The sequence below is a fragment of the Lepidothrix coronata genome, unplaced genomic scaffold (genome assembly GCF_001604755.1).
Source record: "Lepidothrix coronata isolate B3197 unplaced genomic scaffold, Lepidothrix_coronata-1.0 Scaffold202, whole genome shotgun sequence".
Taxonomy (NCBI): Eukaryota; Metazoa; Chordata; class Aves; order Passeriformes; family Pipridae; genus Lepidothrix; species Lepidothrix coronata.
Genome location: NW_016690382.1, coordinates 1,523,477 through 1,548,179, shown reverse-complemented (window position 1 = coordinate 1,548,179; position 24,703 = coordinate 1,523,477). Strand labels below are relative to the sequence as shown.

Genomic DNA, 24,703 nt, shown 5'->3' with positions numbered 1-24,703 from the left:
AAATTTTAAAATGTAAAATATGTCATCACGATGTTACAGTTTGCCAAAGAAATTAATTTACTGGATGTAAAGGAAAGAGTAAGGAACAAATATTTTTTATGTCCAGTTAATAACAAGCGCCACATTAATTGTAGCTGCTTGCTCGTTGCTGCAACTGTCACTGTGCAGTCTGTTAAAGGCTGGTGCCAGAGGAGAGCTGCTTTCTCAGGAAAGTGTAGTGGGATTACAGAGAAATTAAGGAATGTCACTGGAAGATTGGTGTCTGCCACAGTCACAGATTGCCACCGCTCTGAACCTTGTCTGGTGTCAGGGGTTTGTACTGTTGCCTCTCTGTCCCAATGTTTGCATGGCTTTCAATGAATAATAGCAAGATTGCTCCTAGGTTTTATGAAGCCCGTGGCTTTTTTGATTCATGGTTAGCAATGGGATTTGTATTTTTGTTCAGGGAGTGGAAGAGGGATTTTTTTTCAGTAATTGCTAGGTTCATTTAGGGTAGAATACTCGAAGTTCCTGAACAAGGACTTTGAGTCCCTTAATTAAAGAAAATACGCATTTGAAGACAAATGCATATGTTCTTGAATCAAATTGCATCTATTATTCAGATTCTACCATTTTTTTAAAATAAAACTAAGATTAAAAACAGGTTTTGATTTATGAATTAATCCAATAACATCCTTGATTATTAAGGATTTTGTAACACTTCTAAGTTTAAATCAAAATCTTCTGAGAAGATGGAGGCATATATTCTTAATCTCAGTATAAACTCTGGAAGGCTTGTAATGGGGGTTTATGAATGGCTATATGTGAATGCTCTGCTTTTCACTGTAAATGAATTCAATTGATACATTGCTTTCTATACAATGATGCATATCTTTAATTTGATCAGTCTTAGGGAAAGTTACACATAGAAATCAAAGCCCATGCATAATATCACAATGCCCTCACCAAAATATGTTGGTAGTTTAGCTGCCTAAGTTACCATTTTAAAATTTGAATGTGGACTGTCACAATATATTATATTAAGCTACAGGACCTGGAATATCTGAAGATTGCTAGATCAGTATTAAGTCTTTTGTAGCTGCAAATTCTGGGAAAATTTGTTTCTCCTAATATAGAAAAACAGAGAAATCCAAGTCTCAGGGGGAACATTAATGCCCCACTTAAGCAGTGTTAGCCTTTCATAAGCAGCAAATCTCATTTCTCTCTGGGGAGTCCCGCCTGGAACGTAAGATAACCTACACTTACCCTTGCTTTATTCAGCGACTCCATAAAACTCTACAGCTGTAGCTGACAGCAGAATATTTAAATGATTTGAACAGTGTAAATGCCTCGCGTTCATTTAAATAACTGAAGAATTCAATCACTTGAATGCCAATGATTATTCCTATTGGAGTTTACATTTCAAAAAAAGACAGCCCATCTGAATCCCTGTGAGAGCATTAAATTGCTATCTAATTAGAAGTGCAAAATTACATATATTTAAAAGATAATTAAAGGTTTGAAGGCTGTTGAATAACTGGTTGTACATATAAATGAATCACTGAAAATTTGTTAGCAATATGTGAAGCTTTCTTTTATTCTTTGCTTTCAGCTTTGAAGTTAGGTATAACCGAGCTCAGGGGTTTAAGTCTGGTAGTATTAAGATAAAGGCAGATGTTTTTAATTATTTCTACTCAAACCCCAAATAATTATAAGCAGCTGCCAATTTTACATAATCCCAAATGACAAATCCTGAGAATGCAAATAAAATCCCAAATAGAGGGGTTGTTTTCTTCAGGGGAGTAAATCACATACATGTCCCGTCGCTGATCAACTGCAGTCCACCTGAGAACGGGTGCTCAGCCCGTGTGCTCTTTGGCCAGGCTCAAGGTGTGTGACTTAAAGCTGGTTTTTGTCTTGACTTTTACCTCACCCTGTATATTTCCCTATTGCTCTATCATTTCAATCACTACTGCACCATTTGAAATGCAAACACATTATGAGTGTAAATAGGCATAAAATAGGCACGAGTGTATGGCATAAAAACTATTTTCTTCTATTGCTTCACTAGAGGGTTCTCCTGTGTACATGGCAGATCTAATTGTTCCTGCTTTTTCTCTGTCTGGAAACTTAGAATTCCATTATTCTCTTTTCCCTAGCAAACGACCCGGCTCCTGCTGTCAGCAGTATTTCTGCAAATTTTATAGTGTGGCAGTTTTTCACAACCATCTGACATGAAAAATCAGTCCAAAATAACTGGTTTTTACTACCAACCATAACCTAGGAACTTCTGGATTAACATCTTACATAATAGGCTGGTCATGAAAAATCTGCCTTTGGAAAGGGAAGTTGTTCTTCCTATTTTCCAAAGAGAATCAAAATGTCACCTTTTTTAATATTAAAATAAAGAAGTCTGTGTAGAAAACTACGTCGTTTTTTCACCGAACACCTGTGAGTGTTCTACAGATTCGAGGTTAAATGCAGATCAATAAGAGATCTTCTGAGGTTGCAAACTGGATGGAAATCATGAAGTAAAAGTATCACAAATGACAAATCAGGATCTTGCAAGCAGGAAAGAAGTATTTGGAATGAAATAAAGAGCCAAGCAGCAGTGATTTAAGTTGATATAGGATGCAGCTTCACATGTATCCCCAGGCAGAATGGTTTGGAGCTATGCAGCACATGGTGAATGAAAGCTCTGTCACTGTGAGTGATGTCATATAAACAGGTGAAGCAGTGCAGGGAACTTTTCACAACTTTGTTGTTTTTTTGGAGGGCTTTTTTGTTTGTTTTTTAGGGGATTGGCTTTTGGTTTGTTTGTTTGTTTGTTTTTATTTGAGTGAATCAGTCTATTGAAGTCATCTCTTCCTCAGTCTTCTCGTGACATAATGACAGTGTATTCCATCTCTGCCTCTTTATTTAAAACTATATAGAAAAGTGTGTAATTTTAGATAGTTATGCTTTTCTTCTGATATTTGTTCATTCAAGCTTTCCTATCAAACTTTGTAGACAAGAATACCTTTACAGGATTGCTTAATGCAAGTTGCAGTTATACATACAATTGTTTTGTGTGTTTTATTATGTCGAATTGAAGCTATATTAGTGTGTTCAAGTTTGTCTTCTCTAAACAAACAAAACAGGATCATTCTCAAATCCTGTTGATATTAATACATAACCAAATTTTGAAGTACCGATTCAAAAATATGAAGCTTCATCCAATGATGCTTTGTTTTAAAATTGGAGAAGTTTTTTCATTACCTCATACCTTACTTTTACACATATTAGTAGTTTGTCAAGAAAGAGCTATCCCTTGAAATTATTTTATCTCCTTGGGTTTTGGTTGTTGTTTAGTAGATGCTTTCTTACTATATTTTCTTACAGATGATTCCACATATGTGGCTAAGAAAGTTCACTAAAATCTAGTGGTGCTTCCAAGACTGCTATCACAGCAACTTACTCTCTCCTGTATCCCCATTATCCATATGGAGCACGTCTAAGAAATTCCGATCACCTTAGACCCAAGACTTGCAGCTGTTAAGATGTAGTTTGCTCTCTCCATGATCAGATTGCTACACTCTGACTTTATAAACACGTGGCTGGTCATATTCAATGCAGATGGTTTGGGACTGCTTGTGTTAAAAAAAAAATAAAATCAAAGCAAAGCGTTTAATAATGGCACATGTAAATGGTTGTATATGGGGTGGTGAAAAAATGTGATTCAGTCCTCAAGCAGTACATGTCACATGTTGTTTGAATCATCCAGTGCTATAAGAGTTTGGCCCAGCCTCAAATAAAAGATACTGAGTAAGATAAAGCTCATTCTAATCACAAAATCAAATCCTGTGCTCTTTTCCCAAACAACAGTGAGTTGGAGCCATCACGTAGTTTTGGGCAGACTAAAAGATTCTTCTGTTGCAGACAGATATTTAACATTTTTCAGTTGGTTTTTTTCCTCACTACTACTAGTAGAGTTAACTACTATATAATATCACCACACATTTTATACTAGTCCAAGTAGATTAACAGTACACATTTTAAATCTATCTCTTTTTCTCATGCACTTAAATCATAGTAATTTGATAGAATTCCTAGTTTGCATCTTTCCCAGGGGGTCCCTTAATGATTTGTTTCAATGCTTTATAGTAATCTTGCAGATGGGTTTGGCTTCAGCTTTCAATCAGTATTTTATACTTCACTCAGGAGCCTTAGAGATAAAAATTAGATTGGGTTTGCTACCAGACAAGAAGATATAACTGAATGCTATTTTTAAAAGCTGAGGAATTGCTTCTGTGTCCATGAATAAATTTTACTGAGAAATTAGTTAAGCAATAACACTAGAAAGAAACTGGAGAAGAATGGCCATTTCAACAGTACTGTTATAAGAAGTATTTTATATGTGATCTAAGTGCATTTATGTTTGACACTCTGGTTACATGAGCATAAAGATATGTAAATTTACTGCTGGGAATAAGGTGATATCTTCATGAAAATTAGATTTATAAGAAAAGTTACCCAGATGTACAAATAATTGCCTTTTTTTTTGGTATCACATCCTTCCTGGAAGTTGGTTTTTGTTTTCTCTGCTGTCCTTTTCTGAACTATAAAATAAATCTGTTCTTCGCTTGTTGAATTCCTGTGTAGGCACTTAAACAGTAGCTCCTAAAGTGTAGTTGCAGAATAAGGGGTTAGACATCTCAATACTTTATTAGTTCCTGTCCTAAATGTGTTTAAGAATTGCACTTTCAATTCCTTTGAATGCTTATAGAGCTGAACTCCTGCTAGACCACTGGGGTTTTGGCTTTGTTTCTTCTAATCTAAATTTTTAATACATGAATGCTTCCAATTCTGGCCTTTCTGCAGAACTTTGGGTGTTTTATCCAGCTCCTCATTTGATTGCTTTTGGTTTTTGGTTTTTGTTCTCCAAGTGCAAGGTGTGAAATCTATATGATTAAAATAAATAGAAACCCCATAATCAGTATGATGCAAATGGTTTGCCTTATGTTTGAAGCCTACTTCTGCTGTCAGACACTCAAGATCAACTACTATTGTCCTAAGTAAGGATTTGCACATGTGTCTGAGAATGCAATATAGGCCAGAAGCTCTTCAACATCTGTGAGTGAGGATGTAATTAAATATTGGAACCAGTACAGGAGCTGTTTGCTCTACTCAAATGATCCCAGCTAACTTCTATGTAACAGTGTTCAGCTCTCAGTATTTCAGAGCCTGACTGTAACCATTTCTATACTAGAATGACTAAATCAGATCAAAGATTTGTTTGGTTAATTGGTGCAGCCACAGAAAGTAGATGTAGTTACTCATTGTAAAGATTAAAGATAATATTGATGTAGCTGCAGCCATAATGAAAGGCTTGCAAAACGTAGTTACAAAAATCAAGCCCTGCTAACAAACAGGATGTTATCCTCTCATACGTTATTCTTGTGAGATTTAGTTGTATTGGCTGCAAACTTTGTGTTTCAGTATTTGGGTATAGTTATCTCTGCCTATCAGAGCTGTCATGTAGCAAGAAGTAATTGTAGAACTTGAACTGCTTGAATTCAAAGTCTAGTACATAAGCATGTGCTGAAAGCAGAAGTTCTTTACATCTCTCTACCCATCTGTTGAATAGTTTTAGACCAGAAGTAGACAACCTTGTTGTTACAAGAATGGTGGATTTTAGCAGAGGGGCAAGGAAAGAACAGGAAAGTACTTTTCAGTTACATCTGCATCAATTCTCACAATGTAGACTAAGACTTGTATGAACAGAGTTGTTAGAATTTCTTAATAAAAAGAATGCAGTTTGACTCAGGATTGTATCCCACAGAATTTCCCAAAAAGAATCATCTGTAGAAATAATTGGAGTATCCAATTTTTTATGAGCAAAAATTAAGGAGGATTTGTGAAGCCTGTGCTAGAAGAAACTTTACGGTGCTACCAGTATCTCAAAATCTCTTTGTGACTATGATGCTGCAGTCAATAGTTTTACAAGTTTGCTGTTCTTCAGGAAGATTTTGTCATGCCTATTTTAAAGTATTGTAGTTCACAAAAGGAACTGTGGAATTCACATGAGAATTTCTAATTCAGAGAGGAAAAAGTCAGGCTGAGAACAACCTTCTTAATGCTCAGAGAGCAAGTCTTTCTCTTGATCTCTGTAATCTGCAGAATGTGATTAAAGTCCCTGCACCGCTGGCAGTGGTGATGAATTGCTCGTATCAAACACTGACAGGTTTGGTTTATGGTACAGTTGGTCCTGCCCTGAGGGAGGAGAATCAACTATACCTACTGCCTTACAGGTACATTTTGTACCCTTCTGTGATGCTGTTGTTGAACAGTCAGAAAAGCAATTTGGGGATTTTTCACAGCATCCCAATGTCTCCTCTCATACTTCATAAAAAGATGGTTGTTTGCTCCCATTTGTATGCATCATAAGAGACCAGATTTCACATTATACTCATCCTCTCCCAACTTTACTTTTTTTTTCAAATATAGTCTCCTAATTTAACTTAACCAGTTAGGTTCTTTATTCACAAGTCTTCCTAAATGTTGGTTTCTTTCTTCCACTGAGACAGGTTTGTGTGGTTACACCAATAGGCTGATTTTGAATGTTCAGCAGAGGGCAGAATTTCCCACATTATAAACACCTCGGTGTCAAATCAATTTGTCTCTAGAATGTTTATTTTAAATGTGTGATTTACAGCATAACAGTGAGTAGTGATAAAACTCCCATATACTATCATTGTTAGCATGTTACTTTTTCCCCCATGAAGTTGTAGATAAAATGGAGTATCAGCAAATGTTAACACCATACTTCCCAAGACTTGCATCTTATCTTGTTTAAAGTGAAATGGGTAAACATTTTGTTGATAAGATTATAGTAAATATAACTTCCTGTACAGCTGAAAGAGCTAGTTTGAGACATTTAACATAAACTGCCAGATCCAAGGTCTCATGTATTTTCCATATGGGGAGAAGAAGGTACAACTGCTGAGTTTGATTTCCCAGTGCGTCCATCAAGAAAGGTTTTGCATCATGACAAGAGATCATATAATAATCATGTGATGTAGGTTTTTAGTTCACAGGGAACATTTATGCAGCAGTACAGCGCACTTTGTATGAATTAAGCTCCCTACTGTGAAGTATATTGCACAAAATCAACATCCAGCAAATTTTTTTAAATCTTCTGATACAAAATAATTGTGCAAATAACACAGGATGTGCTAAATGCTTCACCTTTTTTTATACCAGTATGAAGAGGGGAAGAAACGAAGAAAGCCCAACTACAGTAGTGTGGATCTTTCTGAGGTTGAGTGGGAAGACAGAGATGATGTGGTAAGTGATGTGTTTTAAAACCCTGTCAGAAGACGTTGTTGCATCCCACTACTGTACCTGGAAACTGTTTAAGTAGTCATTAGAGAGGCCACCTGACTGCTCTCAGGAAGGGAAGGACAATAGACCCTTTTACTTCATTCAGAATTTTACAACTGTTTTGTATTGTTTCTTCCTTACATATGCATATACCACAAACACAGACTCTTTGTATTTTTGGTAAAACTCATCACCCTTGCAGTCTCCATGCATCCCATTGTGTATTTTTGCTGGACAGCAAATACAACACGAGAGACAGGAGTAGAATGTCTCCTCGGGGCTGGCCCAGACAACTGCTGAAACTCAGAAATGAAAGAATGAGTTTAACTTCTTTCCGTGAGATCCCTCTTTCCTTAATGGAAGTAATGAGAGCTGTTTTACTTAATGCACAAAATCAAAAAACATCAGATGAATATACAAAATTGGATTCTTTGACCTGTGTGCAGAGCACAGTTTCACTCCCAGCTCCTGATTCCAGACACATGGGTAGCTGCAGGAGCATGCATTCTGTGTCTATCAGCTGTTATGCACACAATGCTCTCCATTAACCTCATTTTTCAGTGCTCCATCTACTCTGTAGTTCACTCTTTATCTTATTCTTTCTTACCTTCCAGGCTTAGCCTTTTCTGCAGTACTGTATCAAAAGCTTTCCTTATGTCCATGGCTTAACCTCTGCCTGGTCTTTCTGTCACTTCCTCAATAAATCTGATTTGTTAGGCATGATTCGTTTTGTGTGAATCCGCGCTGACTGTCCTTAATTAAATCGTAACTTTCCAGGTGTTCCCCTTTCTGTCCTGTAATTTAGTTTTTCCCATAAGTTCCCTACTGCCAAAGTCACGACTACATGTCTGTATTTTTCATAGATGTCTCCTCAATCCCTTCTCAAATATCAGTACTGTGTTAGCTTCTCTCAAGTCCCTCGTACCTCTGCTTTTCCAGAGAGGTTTTGAATATACCCACTGAAGGTTCCCATATTTACTTTGTTATGTCCTTCCGAAATCTGGGATGGATCACGTACAACAGCCCCTGGAGTCTTGTCAGTCTTCAAATGTACTAATTTCTTGATCCCTGTTCTGACATAAGTCTGTATTTTCCTTCTCCCTTACAAAATATATATCTTGCATTCCTCCCTCTCTCCACCCCCTTTGTGAATAGTGAAACAGTTCATCTATGTTTTAAGCAACGTCTGTTCCATGAGGTGATAGATTGTCCTCGGCCTCTCCTCGGAGGCCATCTTACTTCCTTAGTTAAAGTTTTGTGTTGGAGTGCACACACAAACTCTTTCTAATGTTTGTGTAGCTTTGTGCTGTTTCCTATGCACACACTATTTAAGGTTTCTTCATTAGATTTTCAGACACTGTAGCAGCCTTGGCAATCTCATTGGCTTCATGTTTTATACCTGGCTTTTTTTCTTATCTTTGATCACTTATTACTCAACCAGTTTCTCTGCTAATGACCTTTGAAAATTTCCTCTGTCCTTTCAAATGCTATTTCTGTAGTTACGTACAGCCCTTAAACCTTCGTGATTTTTCTTCTTGCTCTTTCTCTTTGGTTTGTTTTCTTTTTTTATATTTTTATTTCTTCCAATACTTCATCTGCTTAATTCTGAGATTTTAGTCCCTCATTTTTTCAGTGGTTCAGTTAATGTAACATTGAACTATTTCTATGGCATTGCAAATTTAGTTTTATTTATAATTGAGATTCTATCTGAATACACATGAAAGTCCAGATTAAACTCTATTTCCTTTTGTTGACACTCCTATGCTCTGTCATTTTTTCTGAAAATTTCTACCAGAAATTGCATTTTGTCTATCTGTAGGCCAAAAAATTTTCATTTCACATTTTGATGAAAGATACATACATACTTTTTATCTCACTTTTTGCCTTTCACCTATAAAACAAGCTTCTTAAAAATAAATTTTTAATTGTATCATAGAGACAAGCAGCACGTGGCTCTGCTTCACCCAAGACTTTGGATTTGATGTTCTTGATTTTTTCCAAGCTTGGGTAGTAAAGCATTGTTTATTCAACTGCAGAGGGAAAGAATTAATGTATTCATATAGCTACTTTTAATAACATAGACTACTACTGGGATACTTTTCTCCCATGAAACACTTCTGTGGAAGCTGATTAAGATTTTTTCTTAGTTTTTACCACATTAATTTAAAGGTTATGTAGTTTTCCAAGAATATAGAATGATCTCATGCTACAGCAGTGAAACTGAGTTGTTAGCAATTGATTGGAAGATATTTAGTTGAAGGAACAAGAATACTTATTATTCTGAAGAGATGAAGAAATTGGTTTTCTCTAGTGATCCAGTAAGGAAAAGGTGTCTGAACTAAGGTTATAATTTTTTTCACCATGAAATAGTGTTGTCATAAATATATCAGCTCATTTTCCAAGTTAACAATACCTGCTATCTTACTGTTAATGCATTTTATTAGAAACAGAAATTTTAGCATCAGCTTATTAAGTTAACAGTGTCTTCCAGCAAGGTTTGCAAATACACAGGACCAAAGAGGAGAAGTTTCAGTTTGGATAGAAACCTTTTTCTCATTAACTCACTTAAAATTCCTTTATTATAATTTCTAGCTGAATGAAATATTTTTTTTCCAAATAAAAAAGACCATGAATGAATGTTTTGGGGCTTGGAGCCAATTGAGGCAGTACTTATTTTATGCATTTGAGGAGGGAGATGAAACTGCAGAAGAGCTGAGAAACCAGATTACAAAGCCAAGAAATGCAATCACAGCAAGCAGGAAAAAAAAAAGAGAGAGAAAAGTAAAACTCTAAATCCCACATGCAGACTTGATCTTAAACACTACTGAGAGTTTGGAGAACCTTTTAGTAAATCTATGACTTGCCTGAGGCTTGTGGGAGGAATGGGTCTTAGACAACTGCAGGCACCAAGAGGAGAAAAATGAAAACCATGTTAAAGATAAATGGAACTGTTCTGTAAATGTTAGAAAGTAGATGGTTAATTAAGACCAGCTCTCCAAGTCCAAAACCACAAAACTTAAAATAGGAAACTATTTCCAGAATTGCCTATTATGTATTGTTAAAAAAAAAAATCTACAGTAAAATATATGCTTTATTTTATATATGCCTCCAGCTAAAAATTATTCTTTTACACTCACTGACAGAAGAGTAAGACTGTTAATTCAAATCTAGATGCCCTAGAATTAGATTTAAAGAGCTGCAAAGTTTGCAGTTTTTGATAGGTCAGCCATGCTCAACTTGTTCATGAGAATAAAACCAGATACTTCACTGGCAAGTTTAGTCATTCACTTTTCACTCCATACTAACTCAGAAAGCCTGCAGAGTGCATTTATAAGTCTGTCTTCACAATTTTTCATTAAAACCCGACCGAATTGCCCAATCTGGAATGAGGTACTCTGGAACAGGAGGTATTTATTCACTTGAACATGATGTTCAAAATTGTGTTCAGATAGATAAGCAATAGAAAAGACATAAAAATGCTCCCTTTGTCAATATTATTCTGCATTTTGAATATTGAATTGATTAGTGATAGTGGAATTTTCCAATTGTAATGAAAACTACAGCTGCAAAAGATTTATAGGTGATTTTTACCACAACAAGCGAAATAACTCACTTCTTCCATTAGTAAATCTAAGAGCAATCAAATGAAATGTTTCCATATATAGATGGTATAACTGTTAAGCAGTAACTTTCTTATTTCTTCCCTGAAATCCTGAACTGATAAATAGGCAAATTCAAAGCCCTAATGTTGAGAATTTCTCAGAAAAACCCCCCTGTATTTTCATTCTTCAGTTGCGGCCCAGGGGCCCTGCCCTCAGAGCAGCTGTGCCAGGGTAGCGTGTCCTCATCCTGCTGGTCATTTTGTCCTGTAGACCCGGGGGATGGGTGTTGGTATTTTTACTCTTCTTTTCATCATCATGGCATGTTCACCTAAGGGAGAGGGTGTGTGTCCTCTGGGAGGAAGACTCTTCTCTCCCAGGGAGCAAATAGGTGTGCTGAGGGAAGGGTTTTCAGAGGTGTTGGGAAAGGGACTTTGCAGCATAGGTTTGGGAGCTGTGTAGAGGCTAGAAAACAGTTACAGAAAAACACTGTGGTGATCTAGAAAGTAACAGATTTAACTTGCAGAGCAGCAGGTAAATCATTGTGTATAAACTCTTCTCCATTTATTTTCTGGTTTCCCTAGCTTCTCTGAGCTTTTGGTTTATACAAGTTACACAACTTGGTTTTGAGGGAGATTTAAAATGTCTCTTGGACAACTTTGAGAGGGAGAGGTCCAGGCCAATTCTTAAAGCTGTGACTGACTTAGGGCTTCCATTACAGAGCTAAAATTTATTACCTTGCAAGGGGCACCTGACACCAGAGGACAACTGAGGGAGTTGCAGAGCACTGCAGTTGTGTGTTCCCAGTGAAACAGGTTACTGATCAAACAGGCTGTCATTCTGTTTTCATGGGCTAGTTCTAATTTCTGATGCAGTTAGGATGAAGTTTCTGGTGCTGGTTTAGGATGCAGCCCAATGTAGATTCTTAAGCAGAATAAATAGTGTGGGGTAAGTGGTGTTTTCTCTTATTCTGTATAGTTGTCAATGTAATTAAACACTGAGCCCTGGTCTAACTTCACCTAAATCCAGCTATTTTACTATGAGGGATGCTGAAAGCTCTTATCTTCTGTGCCTTAGCAACGTGCCTAGAGTTGTATGGCAGGAGTCTTGGCCTATACAGTCAATAACAGAATCTGTAAGGGGGTTTTTCAGTGCATAGTAGAATTACTGAAAATGAAGAAATGAAGAAAATTGAGCATTGCTTAGGCCAAATGAGTGTACTGGAGAGCTCAGAGGTAAAAGAATTATCAAAAATGCCAATAAAGGGATTGACACACATTTCCTTTGTTTCAGCTCCGAAATGCAATGGTGAATCGAAAAACAGGGAAATTCTCCATGGAAGTGAAGAAGACAGTGGACAAAGGGGTACAGTGTCTAAAATATTATTCCAACTAAATATAAAGTGAGCAATAATTTTTTAAAAGTTTTTAAGTTTGCTATAAATATTATTCACTGCAGTATATTTTTTTTTTTTGCTCACTGAATGTAAACATTACTTGTAATTTTATCAGGGACTAACCACTTGATCTTTTATATATTTCTCATAGCAAACTAAATTCTTCCCCCATCCCCTTCTTTCTTGTTCTGAATCTAGAAGCGGGTATTGGTGATGACAAATGACTACTATTATACAGACATCAAGGGGACTCCATTCAGGTAGAGCCGACCATAATAAATGGACATTTCATCCAGCTCATTGGATCTGTGCTTATACAGAGCTTGTGAACTCATTAAAAGCTCATCAGCAAAAGCTGACAATGAAATATCCCTGGACAATGCTGAAAATAGCAAGGAAAAGGAGCCTACCAGCATTCCTTTCAGCTTTTCCAGGGATGGAAAGTTTGTGCAAGCTCACACAGGCAAACTCCCAGTGTTTGTCATGGCTTACGTTTCATTGAAAAAATATTCAGTTGAGGTTTACATTGAACGAAAGGCTTTCGAAAGTACTTGGAGAGCTATAAATACTATAATCCATTTAAGTAACTACATATTGAGCCCCATTTTGATTTTTTTTTTTTCCACAACAAGAATGTAATGTAAAATGAGATAGTATTTCACTTCCAATTTGAGGTTTGGATGTTTTTTTTTTTTTTTTGACTTCCTTTTGTTTTTTTTTTGGACTTGAACTTGGTTCCTTTGTTATTTTTGGCTTGCTTTTTGGCGGGGGGAAAAAAAAGGAAAAGAAAGACAGGTAGTCACTTCAAAAATGCTCATATTTGAATTAGAAATAATCCATTAATAAAAGAGTACTTATGGTAACTTATGCTTAAAGCAGAAGGGTGGCAGTTGCAATACTCAACTGAAATTTTCTTCAATGTAACTGTTTCACATAACTTGAGCTACATTGCCTCATAGAGAAACTATAGGCACGTTTCTCTGACCTCTAATGCACTGTTTATTCTTGTTGAAATTCACATGTGAGTGGTAATACTCAGCGTAGGTTTGGTTTTGTTTTTATTTTGTGGAATTTTTTGTTATTGCTGGGATTTTTTTGTTTGGTTGGGTTTTTTGTTTTGTTGTGTTTTTTTTTTCCTCTGGCACTATCTTACCCTATTAAGTAAACAGATATATGCATGCAGTGCAAGTTATGATGCTGAGGACAGAAATATTTAGGGAAAAGTCCTGGTTTTTAGCATGGTATATATCTAGTTTTGATGGGTTGTAGTGTAGATTTGGGAATACAGCAAGGGCAACATTTATTAAAATCTACAGTGTAGTGTCAAAGATTTTTAGTGTTCAGCTGTTGATTGCAGCTTGTGTGCTCTTGGATTTGGTGCCTCTACATGTACTTCAAGTACTGGCAGATTCTTAGCCTGAGATAATCCCCTTGAATGAATGAATGCCAGAAGGTATTCTGTGTATGTGTTCAATAACAAGAGGCATGGGATCCCCAGCCATTAAACTTGGATAGTTTAAATGGTAGACTAAAAACCAAACCAAAACAGAGTATGTAACTGTTTATAATTTATGAAGCCAAAGTCAATACAAAAGAGCTATACGAGCTCAAAATATGAAACACAGAAAAATTAGTCCAAGAGGAGTCATGATGCTGTTGTCACACTGGAAATTTTTTTCCTCTCAGTAGCTCCATCAATTCCCACACTTCTGTAGTTTCTCAACAGCTTACTCTGAATAGAAAAAATTGTCTCCTTCATTGTAAGGCCATGGGCATGTTCAAGGCCCAGCTGAAGAAATCTCCTGCTGGGTGAACAGCAGTGAGCTTAGAGGGGCTCATTTATTAGTTTGCCAGAGAATAATGGTTTACTGCACCTCTAAGCACACATAAATACAGCCAATTGTTGCAGCCACATCATTGAAGCAACTAGTTGTAAAATAAATATAATCTGTGAGGGTTTGGAAACAAAGTTTTAAAGTTAATCATAGTACACTAGCTGGAGATGTTAGAAATGAAAATAGCTCTGAATGTCTGCTATTGTTTGTCTCACAGATTTCAAGGTCTGCTTTATTTCTCTGCACAGTTTAGGTGTGGCTCTCTCTAGAGGACATGGAAAATATTTCTTCAGAGGGAACGTAACTGTAGAAGAAGGTAAGATACCTACCTTCTCATGTTGCTTACACAGTAGTTTTATTGTTGATTTGGTAGTCTTAAACCTTTTATGTTTGTCTGCAGATTCCATAAGGTAATTAGATTTTTTTCTTTTCTTTTCTTTTTTTTTATATTTTATTTGAAGATCTTTTACTTCACAGGATTTTTGTCCTCAGTTATATTAAGCATAGTCAGACTGTGAATCTTCTTTAGATGTGATCATCTTCTGTCCTCTCTCAATGTTCCAGAGAATCACTCAGGCCCAATGTTAATTATTTGTGGTGTTTTCTAAATGAAGTAACCACTAAGAGCACTGTAATTGTTATGGCATTTTTGTTCACAGACTATACATCGTGAACTCTCTCAGAGCTATAATTGCTTTGGGCATTATCTACAAGGATTTACATATTTATAGCAGCAGTAGAGGTAACCAGGGAAAGAACTGTTCTTTCTTCATGGTTTTGCTTTTTGATAAGTCCCCAGTTAAATGAGTGCAGGAGTCCACTGTGTGTGGTGATAAAAGGTGTTTTGCAACGAGGTTTCTGAAGATGAAGGAATAGTAGAGGCATTTCAGAAGATTGAAGAGAGATTTGAGAAGTTTTAGAAATTACTGAGTAAAAAATGTTTCAATACGGGAATTCTTTCAGATTTTATGCTGAAGTCTCCATTTCCAATTCTTCTTGTTTTGTCAGTGATGTCAGACAAGATCCTTAATTTCTTCAGGTCTTTGTTCCTCAGCTGTATTTTGTGACACGAATATGTTCCTGTACTCAGGAGAGATATAAAAAGAAATGCTTTGAAGTTTGAGTCACTTGAGCAGCAAATACAAGTCTAGATAGAAAGAGAGCACAGCAGGAGATGCAGAGCTGCTTGCTCTCCAAACTGTTCCCAACGCACCTCTCACCGATGTTCTTTAATCCAGCCACACATCTCAGCAGTCTGTCTGATATTTGCTCCCAGATGCATCACCAGAAGTGTTAACAGAACCATAACTAACAGTTCCTTCTCTCCCACTCTTAACCTTCACTGATTCTCCATCACTGACACTTCACTGTCCTCCCCAAGGATTGCAGTTGTAGTTCTGGTTTTGGCTTCCCTGCTTTCCTTAACCGCTGTTGGTTTGTCATTGTTTATTATGTACTCTGGCAGGTTAAACCCAGACCCTGCCTTCTGATCCCTATTTTCTTATTGTCTATTGATAAGTGTTTTAAGAGTTTTTAAAATTGCCAAAGTACATTTTTATTGTGCTATATAACTAATGATATAGTTCTTATTTACAAGCATTTGCGTGACCTGTTAGCACAAAAAAACTATTCTGAATGATCCCATAAATTGCTGTTTGTGTTCATGGGCTGTGTCCTTAGGTTTTGAGGGAATTACAACTTTTTTCTTTAAAAGAGAAGGAGAACAACTCACATGAAATGAGAAGTGTGTATTTTAGCATAAAGAACTTTACTGGCCAAAGAGAACAAGGGAATATGAAGAGGAGTCTGTTACCATTTTGTATTTGTCTTTATTCAGATTTTCTTCCTAACTTTAAATATATTATGCGAGTAATTTGTATGAGTTAAACATACTAGCAAAAAAAGTTTTCCTACCTTTTCAGTTTTAGATCTGATTTAGCTGGCTTTTGCAAGTTTGTTAGACCCTGAAGTGTATTTGAGCATAGTTTACTGTGATTTATTTCGTCGTGGTAATAATGCACTTTCCAAAAAGGGTTTATGTTATGGAGTGTATGCAAATAACCATCTGTTACCCAGACTGCTCCCTAAGTAACCCATTATTATTACTGTTACAGGTTTACATGATTTAGAACACCCTGATGTGTCTTTAGCAGATGAATGGTAAGCCTTAAATAAAGCATGAAATTGGTGTCTGTTACCCTTCTTGGTTTCATATTGTTTGTGCTTGCAGAGCCCAATTCTTTATGTTCGAAGACAAAGAGAGATCATTCTTACACATATAATAACATTTTAATGTCTTGACAACGTGTTCACAGGTCCTATTGCAACACTGACTTACATCCTGAGCACCGTCAAATGACTCAGTTAGAAGCCATTAAACGCTACCTCACGGGAAAAGAGCCATTGCTGCAATGCAAGTATTTTGTTAAACATGCACTTAAATAGGCTTTAGCCCAGCTAAAAACTGTTGCACTGAACCTTCTACAAAATGGAAAGCTACTTAGTTCAACCAGTGTTGGTTGGAGATAGGATTGCTTGGCTGACGTTACTTTGGAATTTCAGTTGGTGTTGAGCTTTATCCAGGGTATCAATAAAGATATTGATGATTCAGATTTCTGACTTTTGCGGTGAACAATATGCCTGAAACAAAGATTCAGGTTTCTTTTCAGATGATGTAGCTATGCAAAATTATCACTCCATCTGGTTTTGTAAGTTAAACAGAATTGGTCTGAATCAATCCTTGGATCATGCCTCTAAAGAGTATATGAGATATTTCATGAGCATCTTAGGGAGGATGGGTATGCAATTAGCATTTCTGAACTGCAAAGTAGAATAAAAAATTCAAGTGGATAAGTGCATATTCTGCCCACCTGCAGAAATGTGAGTGTTAGTAGACCTGCTTGGTTTAACCTTATGTCATGTGCAAATGGGAGCATTAGATAATGTATACATGGACAAGTTACAAGAGAAGTGGAGGATCAATGTTTGGGTTTTTATCTAAATTGTTTTTAGTGCAATGAAATTATATATGAAAAACTGCATTGTTGTAAAATACCATTTAATTTTACACAGTAAGTGCCTCATAGTGCAAAACTTTTGAAAGCATATCACAGATAAAATAATGTACAATGTAAGAAAACCTATTGTCTAGTCATCTAAAAAAATTTCTCTGTATGCACATGCATTTACTGATTTTAATATATTGTGATAGGTGATAAAGAATTGATCCAGGAAGTTCTGTTTGATGCAGTTGTGAGTGCACCAATTGAAGCTTATTGGACCAGCCTAGCATTGAATAAATCAGAGTAAGCAGGCTTTGTGTCAACCTTATCTATCAGCCATGGGTGTATTTTTGACAGATATGTTAGTGAACTGGTGGCATGTCTTAACAAATTCTGATATGCATGAAGATATTATTTTAACCATTTGATCCCAAATAGCACCAATTTCGAGTTCAGTCTTAAGTGCTTATCTTGAAGTGTACATCACGGTGATTAGTTGTAATTTCCACAGTAAAACTAATGAAATTCTATACTTGGTTGCTTGAGCAACATTCACACCTATGACTTGAAGCATAGACATACTATGGAAGTGTTGAATGGACTGGGAGCAAGATCTGGAATTCCTGCCCATCTCAGAATCACTGAGTGCCAGTGGCTATTAAATAGTTGGTATATAGCTATGCCACACCTTTTTGTGCTATGACTTCCATATAAACCCTCCCTACAAATCCTTCAAAATGTACTGTCTTTGACTTTTTAGTGATTTTTGGCCTAAATAGCATTTCTACACTGCATATTTTTCAAAACCCACGTGTCTATAACTTAAAAACCAGCATTTAAAAATAAATCACTAAATAAGAGAACTATGCTTAAGATAATATTTCTCAAAAATTACAGTACACTTGTACTTTCTTTGACCAGTAATATAGCTTTATCTTTTTTGCTCTCTAAAAGCAATATCTTTGCCATTTCAGAAACTCTGACAAAGGAGTGGAAGTTGCCTTCCTTGGAACACGGACTGGACTCTCTCGTATCAATCTGTTTGTGGGTCCAGAGCAGCTCACTAACCAGTAAGTAACAAAGCTGTGCTTGGCAGCCATATAAGAAAAGAAGGGAAAAAATGTTTATTTTTATGAAGCCCATCTACTGTTTCTTCAGATAGAACAAGTTAGAAAGATCTCATAGGATCCCTTAAATTCTTTGTTCAACTGGAACATTTGGAACAATGAACTATTTTACAGGAGTAGCCCATGTGTTTACTTTCTCCACACACATACTCCCAACCTCACATCTTTATTCTTCAGAGCAGAATTATGAAAATGCTACACCTGCAGATGATGATGGTTTTTTTTTACTACCCCACCTAAAAACAAGTACTTGTAGGCTTTTTCAGAGATTTTGCATCACTGTTCTGGAAAACATTTTCAGTGTAGAAATAAAACCAAGTGGCAGAAGTGGACTGAGTGTAAGAGTAATCAAGAGATCTCATTGCATAATGAGGGTTTCCTATTTTGCTTGGAGAAGATGTAATCTAATGGAGGTATTATGCATGCAAAAGAAAATATGCATTTGATATTTATGATAATATAATTTTATAAAATATAATTTTATTTAATATAAAATTATATGGTGCCTATCTGACCACAACTACTGTTGAAGTAGCCTGACAGGTGAGATCAATAGCACTCCAATTTTTTACTGTCAGACAGCAAACCAGAACAGCTGTGTGGACACTATACTTTCTCTTGTCACTTGACATGACTTTTCCTCTGTCAACATTCCCTGAAATTACTGAGGAATAAAGTAGTTGTTTATTGAGGAATAATTACTGAGGAATAATGTAGTTGTCCACTACCACCCCTTACATAGCAACTGGAAAGTATGCTGTAAAATAATTTCTTTTTTTCACTACTTAACAGCAAATACCAGTGGCAACAGCCTGTCAAATCTCTAGTGCCTTTTCCACCTTGTACAGTTCACAGTTCTTACATTGTGCTAAAAGAGAAAGGCCTTTTAGACTAAACATTTTTATTTGTACACATCAGTAAAAATGTTTTTAGTAGTACTTAGAGGTACTATTTTTCAGTACTTTTTCCATCTTTCACAACAAAAGTGATTGTAAGTGTGTCACAAATATTTATTAGTGGCTAAATTTAACTCTCTTGTTGAACAAACGGTATTAGAAGAATTGTTCCAAACCATTTCTTTTCCCTAAAAATTGCATTTTGTTTTTTTATTGTCTTTCAAAGCTAGAAACTGTTGTGTGCCACGCAACAAATAACAAGTGTTTTCTGTCTCTCTTTTTTTCTCAAGAGACTTCCTGACAGCTGAAGATAAGGAGAACATTTTTAATGCTGACCATTTTCCACTCTGGTACAGAAGAGCTGCTGAGCAAATACCTGGGAGCTTTGTGTATTCAATCCCATTCAGCACAGGTCTGTCATTTTGTCATTCTCTAAATTCTGAGCTATATATGATGCTGAAAGGATTCCAAGTATGTCAGTACTGAGTGGGCTCTGTAGCTAATCTCCAGTGTTAATCTGAAATGTGCATTGAAATCTGCAGCTACTTTACTGGCTCTTTGTCCAGGTGCATCTCTTACAGGGCTCCAAGGGGAACCCCAAGGTGTGCTGTAACACTTTGCTTTTAATATTTGCAAAGGTTGAACTTACAGCCTGGTATTTTAAGCAAGACAAGTCCAACAGAACAAATGTTCACACTAATGAGAAGCCCAACCAAAAGTTGTCACCTTTGTTGCCATTTTAGCAGAGTCAAAACCTGATAATCATTTCAGTGTTTTGAGCTTGGTTTTGGGATGCTGGGGAATTTAAAATGGCAGTGCCTGTATGTTCTGTGCATACATATAGAACATGATGTTTACTACTTTATTTTCTGAGCACTAAATCCGTGTGGACTGTTATTTCAAACCAGGGGAAAAAAAGCTCAGTTGCCTCATTCTGCAGTATGTTTTTTCAATTATTTTTACTTTTTTTTTTTTTAATAAACCCTGCAGAAACCGCAAACAAGAGCAATGTAGTGACAGCCAGTACTGCTATCCAGCTTCTGGATGACAGGAAATCTCCAGTGGTTGCAGGTACAATTGTTGTAGTTTATTTGGTTTGTTATTTTTTTTAAAAATCAGTTTAAGCATTTCTCACTTTTTTGGGTTAGCAGATATTTAATGTAGAAATATGATTTGAGAAGGTATCACATATAACCAGTTCTAATATTGCATCAACAAACTTTGGGTTTGGTTGTTTGGTTTTTAGTTANCTTCCATTTCCCTAATAATTGTTTAATATTGAACATTAAAAATTGCTTGGGTCTTGTATTTTCTATCTAAGATAAAAACAAGGTCTTTAAACCTTCTAAATGCTAAAGCATGTAAAAAAATTCTGTGATATCTACAAATGCATAATGCCATGAAAAATAAGATTGGTGAACTTACAATCTGAAGCTCGTCAGTGTTTTTTTTTTACTTCTAATTCTGTAAACTTTAAAAACTGTGTGCTAGATGTTTTGTTTACAGTATGAAGCATTTTTAAGAATTTGCTTTGAATAATTTTTCCTTTTTCTCTTGTATGGCTGCATGTTTTCAGTTGGGTTTTTTTTGTGGGGAGACCTCTTTGGATCTGTATAAACCTTTTTCCATGAAAGTATCACTCAGCCAGGAATAGCCATTCGGAGACAAACAAGTATATGCATTATTCTTGTCCTGTTTAAGTTGGAGATCACAAATGTGACTTGTCAGTCCTACTTTTTTTCTCTCAGAAAACTTTTAAGAAAGTACCCAGCATCTAGTCCAAGTTTTAGGTTTTGCTATAAGGGTGACAATATTCTGTTTTAAGCAAAATGGATTTGGAGGCAGAAACTGGAGCAGTGGTAAATGGGAGAAGTTTGAAGTTTTTATTAGCCAGACTTGGGAGACTAAAGTAAGATTATGGGTAACATTTTCAAATACCTCCATTGGAGTTCAAATTTGGCCAAAACGTCTCATTTTAATTTGTGTGAAGTAAGCACTCCTTATCCCCATTTGGTCTGAGTAGATTACAGAAAGCAGCAGGATGGGGATACACATTTCATGTTAAATCACTCTATTCCCTAGAGGGATTTGACTGAAAATAAAGCTGTGCCAGAATGTTGTTTATTACAGATCGCTACAACAGTTTAAAACTGGCAGAGAGAAACTAGAACATTATTATAAAATGAAAACCTGAATGAGACCTGCCCATGAGGTGGCAAAAAAAGGAACAAAACAGTTTCTTAGTACAAAATCTGTAGTTTCTTCTATTTTCCTACCTACACTAAGGCTTATTGCAAGTAAGGAATGTTCAACTCTATAATATAGGCAGAATATCCTAAAATCAGTGAGTCTGCAGACTGTTACTACAGAGAAATTGAGTGTTGCTGCTGTTTCACCATCTGTACCTACTAATACCAGTTCCCTGTCAGAATGTGTTTGCTTATTGGCAAAAAACCCATGTAATTTGTTTTCAAAATCCCTCCTGCCTCTCGCAATTGAGATTGTGATTTTATTTTTTTTTTAACTTAAATGAATGCTAATTTCTACAGAAAGTGTGGAAGGAGAACATAAGGCTTTAATATATAAATGTAGTAGCATCATATATATTTCTGTTTATACAGAGCTCAATTTACTTGCTGGAGAGGAAGTAACAGTAGCACCAAATGCAGGGATTTTTTTAGATTTAAACACATTTACGGTCAAAACTACTTTAGTTGAGTGTTTTCTATGACCATGTCTTCTATTTCAAGTTTACATTGAAATTTTAAGCATCTTCAAAATATCCCTGTTACATTGTGACAGAGAATAAAAGATGGTGGGATTTTTTTTTTCTTCTCAACATGACCTAAAAACAGGAGAATGACCCAGTCCCTAGTCCTGAAATTTCATGAGATTCCTTCAAGATTAGTATTCCTTAAAAATAAATTATTAAAGATACTACTCACCTAGACAGTTCTGAACAAGATATGGGGATGGAAACAAGCAAATAAGAGTCATCATGGTGCAAAGCAGGCTCTAAAAATTGAAAAAATGGTTCTTTCCTGAGATTTTGGGAGTGTTAAGAAAGTAAGTGAACCTTCATAACAGTAATTCCCTGTAGATGCATTTTAGTTCAGAAGCTGCAGTACAATACAGGACCTTAAAAGCCCTTCCTGTTGAAAGAGGCCATCGCTGTTCACAGAAACCATGGAAATTATCCCCTTGGTATGTTTAATTAAAGATAGCAGCACTGACATAATCTTCTTAGGGCAAAAATTTATTAAAGAATGCTGAAGAAAATGTCTGATGAAAATTGTCAAGTCCTCTTAACTTTTCTTCGTTGAACAAGCAGAACCTGGATTTCAAGCCTCATTGGAAACGTCCATAGCAGCGCTGAGTAAAATACTCTGGACACTTATTCAGAAGAAGGAAAGATTAAATCATACACAGGCAAAGTCTTTAGCCTCACAGTCATTTGAAATTTAAAATTTGAAGGAGATGAGGAGAAATAGTCCATTTTTCTTTAATACAAGGCTGCTTAGAAAAGCTGAAATTAAGTACAATTTTCCTTAATCCTTTTGTGCCTATTTGTGTGCAGACCAGTTATTTACATGAATTGCTAAGGCTGGAATTGACCTCTTGAGATCATGTAGTCCAATCCTAGTGGAGTAAGATTTGAGAGAATCTTGAGCTAGAGCAGATTAACCAGAACTGTGTCCAGCCAGATCCTGAATGTCTCCACACATGGAGAGGCCTCACCCTCTCTGGGTGTGTTATATTAAATGTAACTAGATAGGAAAAACAGCTGGGGCTTTATTATTTTTGCCACCAATTTTTAAAAATGTAGAATTCAAAAAAAGTTTTGTTTCTGTGGTACCAAAGTACAATGAAAGAGTACCTATTTATTTTCTACCAATTGTTTTTTATATGATCAGTTTTGTTTTGGGCTTCCTAATTATCAAAGTTAAAATTAGAAAACACCGACTCCTCCTTGCATGCATGCTCTTCTGTGGTCTGTCAGTCAAAATCAATTAATATTTTAATTTCATTTTAAAATTCATTTTAAAAACATGAAAAGCTTTACCAATACATGAGACCTGTAGTTTCTGAAATTGGGCAAGCCCTAACTAGAATAGTATATTAACAGAAGCTCACTGTAGCTAAATTAGTGAGAAATGAAACTACTCCCACTATCTGAAAATTTCTCTTATTCAGTGGAATTCTGGGGAGAAAAGAAATCTATGTTTTTCTTATGTACAGGCATGTTTACAGTCATTTTCTATCAAAGAGCAGTGATTGCCTGGGACGTGCATTCAAGCGTTGCCATAGCTCTGTGAATCTACCCTGACTCATTCTGCTCTGCTGAAGCTGCATAAAAAGAGCAATTGCAGTAATTTCTGTTTGGACAGAAGAGAAAAATCTGGTTTTCTTCATAATTGCAAGATTTTTGATTGGTGTGTTTGTTTTTCTTCCTTATGCCGAGTTCCTTGTACAGGTTGTGGCTGGAAAATCAGCTGCTCTCAGAATCTTCTGTGGCAAAAGTTACCAAAAGATTTGTGAGAATGCCAGACTCACAAGGATTAGATTTTGCCCTTTATGAACATGTTGAATAATAGTTATACTTTTTTATGTAGTCTTTTCAAGAGAATACATCTATTAATTTCAGAATGATTAAAGATGGCCAATTTTTTCTCACAGACGTCACATTTTCTGCTGCCAAGCAGTAAAAGCTGAAACAAAAATGAGAGATACTTTCTACCACCCGTGATTCATAACTTTATACAGTGGCTTGTCTCTATGTGGGTGTCTTGACAGAGAAGGTTACAAGGAATCTGTCCTTAAATGCATGGCAGGTGCCTTTAATTCCATAGTAGATACTGCCAAAGGTTGGGTTACTCCCTGTTCTTTGCCACAATAATGCTGTGAGACTAATAGAAATGATTTGTTTTGTAAGAGATTTCTTGGAAAGAAATATGCACTCATGGCTTAGTAGAATAAAAGAAACACCTACTATTGATTTGTGCTAAAACCATAGATCATGCCTTAGTGTTATTTTATAGATATATAATTTATATTTAAATATGAACTAAAATATATTTAAAATATAATGAGCAGGTCATTGTAGTCAAATGTGGGAGGTGTTACCGAAACTGAAGAAAAGCCTCCTCTGTTCACTGAAAGTTTGATTTTAAATGCTTTTACCAAAAATCCTTACTATGCAAACAAGGAATATTGTGTTTTATTCTGCCAAACAAATTGTTCCAACTAATACCAGGATACAGTATCTAACTTTTCCAGTATTTAACTTCTCGAAGTTGATCCCTTATTTTTATAACCAACCCATACACAAATTCAAGGTTTTTACTTCAGAGTCTGGTTAGAGAGAGATTTTTTACAGGTGTCCTCATCCATCACCTTATTTGTTCTCTCTTTTATATAACTTTAAACCCCAACTTTATTATGGTAAAAAAATTCAGTTATTCCATGTTAAATATTCCTAGTCAGGATGCTAAAAGCCCTCAGGTATT

General features: G+C 35.9%; 1 protein-coding gene across 1 annotated transcript in view; it reads left to right on the top strand.

Moving 5' to 3' along the window:
- CACNA2D3 (calcium voltage-gated channel auxiliary subunit alpha2delta 3) overlaps positions 1-24,703 on the top strand; it is a 198,962-nt gene that overhangs the window by 100,479 nt on the left and 73,780 nt on the right. The window contains exons 8-17 of the mRNA XM_017832359.1: positions 7,222-7,305; positions 12,234-12,305; positions 12,535-12,596; positions 14,420-14,487; positions 16,286-16,331; positions 16,487-16,584; positions 17,383-17,476; positions 18,148-18,243; positions 19,487-19,608; positions 20,187-20,267. Coding sequence (XP_017687848.1) covers positions 7,222-7,305; positions 12,234-12,305; positions 12,535-12,596; positions 14,420-14,487; positions 16,286-16,331; positions 16,487-16,584; positions 17,383-17,476; positions 18,148-18,243; positions 19,487-19,608; positions 20,187-20,267 — 823 coding nt within the window. The remainder of the gene's footprint in view (positions 1-7,221; positions 7,306-12,233; positions 12,306-12,534; positions 12,597-14,419; positions 14,488-16,285; positions 16,332-16,486; positions 16,585-17,382; positions 17,477-18,147; positions 18,244-19,486; positions 19,609-20,186; positions 20,268-24,703) is intronic.